The sequence below is a fragment of the Cryptotermes secundus genome, unplaced genomic scaffold, assembly GCF_002891405.2.
Source record: "Cryptotermes secundus unplaced genomic scaffold, Csec_1.0 scaffold317, whole genome shotgun sequence".
In the NCBI taxonomy this organism is placed as follows: domain Eukaryota; kingdom Metazoa; phylum Arthropoda; class Insecta; order Blattodea; family Kalotermitidae; genus Cryptotermes; species Cryptotermes secundus.
Window position 1 is genome coordinate 131,004 of NW_019742557.1, and position 6,372 is coordinate 137,375.

The following is a 6,372-nucleotide window of genomic DNA, read 5'->3' on the forward strand; positions in this document are numbered from 1 at the left end:
TTACAGGAAAGAAAAAGCAAAACAAATTCTGCAATAAGTTGAATGGGTAAAAGTAAAGTTGTCCCTGTGCTTAATTAATTAAGCCCCAGACCATTAAGGCGTATGGGGGAGTAGAGGTATAGCACCACCATTCTCGACCTCGGTATTAGATGGAGGTGAGTGGTCAGTTTCACGCCCCGGCCGCTTTACCTCTGCGGAAAGAGCCCCCAACATCCATTGGATATTAGCTTCGGTAGATCCCAGAGCCGGTCTGAACGATACGGAGAAGAGAAAATTCTTAATCTTATAGGGACTCGAACTCCGATCCCTTCTTCGTCCAGCCCGTAGCCAGTCGCTATACCGACTGCACTATCCCTGCTCCTTAATGGCTTGTGGCAGAAATTACTCTGAACCAGCATTACCGGTTTGATAAAATGTTGGAGTGAGACCTAATTTTTTTTTTTATTTCTTCATATAAATGTCGGTTTTGGAGAGTTAACGTGCTTCCAGTTAACAGCTGTAATGGTATTTCGTCCATACAGGTTTTAGGGCCAACCCAGAGTCCTACCCAAACGGATAATGGAGACTCTTTCCTCGGTGATAAGAAGGCCAGGGCATGAAGCTGACCATTCACCTCAAACTAGTGCTAAGGCTTAGAATACGTGGATCTATACATCCACTCCCCTATAAGTCCTCGTGACATATTGTTCAATTAGTTAAACTCAAGGACAACTTTACCTTTCCTAACTACAGTAACGTTTACAAATGACTGTTAAGATGTTCTGACGACGCTCTTGGTACTAATAACCACATCGCAACCTTCAAGGTTAATCAGTAGATAATTACGCAAAAATTCTTACAACTGCATTAAATTAATATCCAGTATTTCAAATCAGATTAAGGCTAGTGGGGTGGGACTAAGTCCCTTGTACTTCTGGCCAATTGTACCAGCCCCAGATGATAGGTGAGGGTGACTGTGGAGCAATTGGTGGAATGAAGATTGGCAGGGGAAACCGAAGTACTTGGAGAAAACCTGCCCCAGCGCCACTTTGTCCACCACAAATCCCATTTGACCAGACCCGGGATCGAACCCGGGCCGTCGCGGTGGGAAGCCAGCGACTAACCGCTTAAGCTAAGGCGCGGCCCTCAAATCAGATTAGTTTCACCTCAGTGCATTATAAGGTGTGAATAGCAACGCATTGTGACAGAAAAGTTTGTTATTCCTTGACTCCCGGCGCTGCAGTTACGGGTATCGAGGCACGGACTCCAAGCGGAATCTCTGGGTCTTGCCAACGGGAGAAATGCTGTACTTTGTGGGGGCGGTGGCTGTCTTGTACGACAGGGATGAGGATATGCAGCGCCATTACATCGGGCACACGGAAGATATACAGTGGTGAGTTCAGCCCGTCCAACGTAAAGTACCGTGTGCTCCACGGGTCACGCTGTAACCCTAGCAACCGCCTCCCAATTATGTTTATATCAGTGAGACAAAAACTATTGCGGAATTTTTAAAAATCAGCGCTAGCTACTATTTATATGGAGATGTTTAAATTGTCCTTTAATAAAAGCCAGAACACTTATCATCCGAGGTTTTCAATTCTTAATCTTCCTGGTTTTTGGAAGTGGCTCATATATTGGCAGGAAATTTGTGCAGCCTGGTAATAGGCTTGTATTATTTTCTATTATTACTATTATTCATATTGGCCTGTAAGTGTGACAACCTTACCGCCATCTGTGAGCCGATTGTCTAGATAATGTGGGATCCTCAACGTTTCTCACTACCCTATGGGCCTTCACGGCCTGTTACAGGGATAGATTTACCATTTTTACCTTTTCACCTTACTGTTATTCATATTATTAGCAATTTCTGTATAAAATAGCACCTTGTTACGAACGTAAATTATTATAATTTATCCGATGACGCTGAGTATGTGAGTACATGTGAGGTACTGAAAGAGATTGCCTTTGCAGCATGGAGTTACACCCGTCCCGGGAGATGGTAGCATCAGGGCAACGCGCTGGACGCAACCGGAAAACTCAAGCGCATATCAGAATCTGGAGCACGGAAACGTTACTGACTCTCTACATATTTGGCATGGGAGAGTTCGACATCGGCGTCTCGGCCGTCGCCTTCTCACAACTGGTAAGTCAAGTCCACGGATCGCAGTAGAGTTTATGCAACATATTGCCTATTGCAGGACATCTTGACATAAATGAACTGATAAGCTACTTAATTCCGAATTAAATACCCAAGAAAAAACACTGTTTTATGCATTACTCACTTCTTGTAGCACCATCTACTAGAGATTTCTCGGTTGTCATGCTGATACTGACAGCCATTCTAGCAGCAGCCGTCTTACTTTGACTCTCAGCTTGCAAGTTCGTCCCCCAGACAGACTCCATTTTCTTGTTGCTGTATATCTAGAAAAAAATTATTTTTTGGGGGGGGGATTAGTGAGGGTTTGGACTTTCTCCAAGTCCGACATTCTAAAGAACACAATGTTTCGGAAATTGGAAACAGTTGAGGGGGTGGAAGACATCTGCTCTTTTGGGTCCGTTAGAAAGAAATAACATCAATTACTGGACCTGCTTTTTCTAACGAAGTCAACAAAGTAGGTGTCTCCCACCCCTTCACTTGAGGACGGAAACATACAGTTTCCGAAACGTCGTGTCTTTTTTCCGTTTTTTTTAGAACACTGGACGATGGGAAAAAATCCAAAATCTAGTAATCCTGAGTGTTATACACTATCGTCAGAACTTTTTAGAATTTTCAAAGTCTTCTTTTGTTTAAAAATATGATAGCCCGATGTACTTAAGTTCTCGCTCACCACGTGAAATTACGCACACTGTGTTTTTGCTTCTTATCGCTTCTTCTACCTCAGCGGGGGCCCATTAATATTGGTCCCGGTGTAATTAGTCATTTCTGAAAAAGAAAATGATCATAAAATTTCTTTATGTTATCGAATTTATCATTGAAATATTTTAGAAATACCATTTAAATTCGCTTTTGCAATTTATATATAGGTAATCAACTAACCAAATTAATGGTACATGGTCTTTTTAAATTGATACATTGAAGTACACGTGTCTGTCAAGGAAATAACTCTCTGCTATGTGGATCACCACCGATATGACAGTCCATCACTGGACCCTAATGAGCCAGTTTAATTCAGCCCCTTTTATAGATCCATTTCAGCAACTTCCTCTCATCTACATTAATTCTCCCACATTACATTCTTCCTTTGATGATTACTGACCAAAATTTTGCGAGAATTTCTCATCTCAAGAAGCAGGTCTGTTGGATTGGCGACATATATGCAGAAATGACAAATGTATTATTTTATATATGACATAAACACATGACGAAACATGTAGTGTAGAAGAGTGCAAGACAAAAGATCTACAATAAATTCTCGCACTTGGGACGGTGTTTTTGTCATATATCGTATAGAGTGCAACAGGATGCTTAAATATAATATTGTATTATTTTAGTCTGAAAACCTGAAAGAACATATCATTTCGGGGGAGGTCTTGGAATAATTTGGAGGATGACATGAAAATGAAATATGGTTAGGCCTGTGTGGGGTGTGGACTGATTCATTTGCTTCAGTTCGAAGCCAGTGGACGGTAATGAATCTCTCTGTCCAGCCGAGCAATCATAAGCTTTGGGTTGCAACGTGCATGTGGTTTGTTATGTCGCAGAACGGTGGGAGTTACGTCCTGGCCGTGGATGCTGGCAGGGAGCGGATACTGTCTGTTTGGCAGTGGCAGTGGGGACATCTGCTGGGTAAGGTGGCGGTAAGTCTTATACTTCTTCCTTCCGGTTAGGATGATAGCCTATTTAGGAACAAAAGGAGTCGGAGGAGCGCTTCTTGGATGTGATAAGTCGACATTCCTCTTAAATATGTCGTATAAAATTGCGTTTCTTCAATGTAAGAAAACGCGAGTCACGAGAACAAAAATTATTCTTGACGTAATCTTATATTTAGGTAGAAACTTTTTGTAGTATGTAGAAATATCTCTGGATTCTCTTTAGCGCGCGTTGTGAATTCCACTGAATTAGAACCTCTTGCGTTTAAAGCATATTGTTATTCATACAGTTCTGCATGACATTTAAAGTAAAAGAATTCTTTATTTTGCATCAGATACCCAAAAAGTAACTGTTACTGCTGTCTAGGTTGGCAGTACCTGCACATCCATTCCGTAACTAAATGCTTAATAACTAAAAAAATAAACAAAAAGTTCTGGGAACAACTAATCACTTACTTTCCTTTCACTGTAACTTCAGTATCTGATAAGGCAAGCAGAAAGAAAACTTCAGTACATGTGCGTAATACACGTAAAGTCAATAAAACAATACAATTTTGGAGGTTGCAGTGTTGGTATTACTGACTTGAGTGACATGTAAGGTACACCGTTGACATGGTTCCAGGCATGATATATATATATTCCATGACGTTTGGTTCAGATATTTAAACAACATAAAAGTTATTACCCCAAAAATTTGACAGCTGTAAAATTAGTGTTACTGACAGAAGAGATTGACGGAAAATGCCGTTGAGATGGATTCAAGTTGCATGAAGTTTTGTATAGATGTTCAAGCAATATTAAGGGATTGCGTCAGAAATTTGAGAGGCTGTAATGTTGGTGTTACTGGTGGTAGGGATATATGATATACGGCATTGAGATGGCTTCATGTGGCATGATATTCTCACTAAGTTTCATGAAGGTTGGTAAAGGTATTGAACTAATATTAAGGTTCTGCCTCAGAAATTTGAATGGCTGTAATGTTGGTGTTACTGATGGAAAGGAACTGTGAAGTGTACAGTTGAGATGGGTGCAAGTGGAATGATATAGAAAGTTTCATGAAGATTGGTACAGGTTTTCAAGTAATATAAAAATTTTGCCTCAGTAGTTTAAAAGGCTGTAATGTTGGTATTACTGAAGATAGGGGTTTATTAACTGCGCGGTTGAAATGCTCAAAGGTATGACATAAATACCAATTTCCATGACGATCGGTTCAGGAATTTACCGAGTAGTTGCCTAGCAATGGATATACACGTCACAGTATTTACAATATTACCATTGACAGCACGTCCAGTGTGAATGTAGTCATATTCCAGGAAAGAAAGCTATAAAATAGCAATATTTATGTCTTGCCGCATTATTATAGGAATGGTCGTTAAACAATCATACAGTAACCATAATCTTGCTAAGATAAATCCGTTCTTGTCTAGGAAGAGAATATGTTACACAAAGAAAATCCGTGGCTTGAATCCGCAATCGAACTATACTGACCGAACGAACGCCGCTTGTAGGCGAAGTTAGTGACAACTTTAGCAGATAGAGGGGTGTCACGTGGTCAACGCAACGAACCCCCACGGCCGTTAATTTCGGTTTTCTAGACCGGAGCCGCTATTTCCTTCAAATATCTCCACAGTTATCCTCACGAGGCTGAGTGGACCCCTTTCCAGAACCACTACTTCTCGGAAAATCTGGTAGCGCCGGAATTCGAACCCGGAACCTCTGGATCTATAGCCAGGAATTCTGACCAGATTACAAAATATACATTCGCTTCGTCGTACGAAATATGGGCGGTTTCTTATTACGTGAAATATTATCAGAAGTCCGTGGTTACAGCAGTCCACTACTTGTCTCTATTCTGAGCCGGACTAACCATAACCTTCTCCTCCCAAACCATCTATGCCTGTAACAGGCCGTGAAGGCCCATAGGGCTGTGAGACGTCGAGGGTCCATTATCTGGACAATCGGCTCAAAGATGGCGGTAAGGTTGTCAGCATTACGCGCCGGCCGCGCTTTACTCCCCAGGAAAATTATTTAATTAATTCCTGGTACTCAATTCTGTTAGCAGCTGAGTGAACCCCAGGGACATAGTGCGGCTGGAAGGTATAAGTCAATTTAAAAAAATCCAATGACCTCATCGGGTCTTGAACCCGCGACCTTTCGGCTTGTAGCATAGCCCCTCAACCAACTACGCTACCGCGTGCCCCCATGTATATAGGTAAGGAATCTATAAAATTCACTGTTTAATAAGAAGATGTGAAAGTGAAACTGAAACCAAAAATCATTATGAGTATAAAATTAAATTTTTAATGAGGCATGAACCACTATTCAACCCACGCAAACAATGAAAACTATCCATCTATGGTTCTACAGCCCTTGTGGACCTTAACCGCTTTTTCACTTTCTTAATAGGTAGGATTCCTTGGATGGGGATCAGCCCGTTGCAAGGCCGCTACCTACACACAGAACAAAACAAACACATAATAAACTCACATACAAACATCCATGCCTCAAGTTGGTTTCGAACCCACAATCCCAGTGTTCGAGCGGTCGAAGACGGTTCATGCCTTGTACCACGCGGCCACTGTG

General features: G+C 41.5%; 1 protein-coding gene across 1 annotated transcript in view; it reads left to right on the forward strand.

Moving 5' to 3' along the window:
* Positions 1-6,372, forward strand: part of LOC111873343 (echinoderm microtubule-associated protein-like CG42247) — a 65,630-nt gene that overhangs the window by 34,445 nt on the left and 24,813 nt on the right. Inside the window, 3 exon segments of the mRNA XM_033755060.1 lie at positions 1,188-1,372; positions 1,951-2,122; positions 3,682-3,777. Coding sequence (XP_033610951.1) covers positions 1,188-1,372; positions 1,951-2,122; positions 3,682-3,777 — 453 coding nt within the window.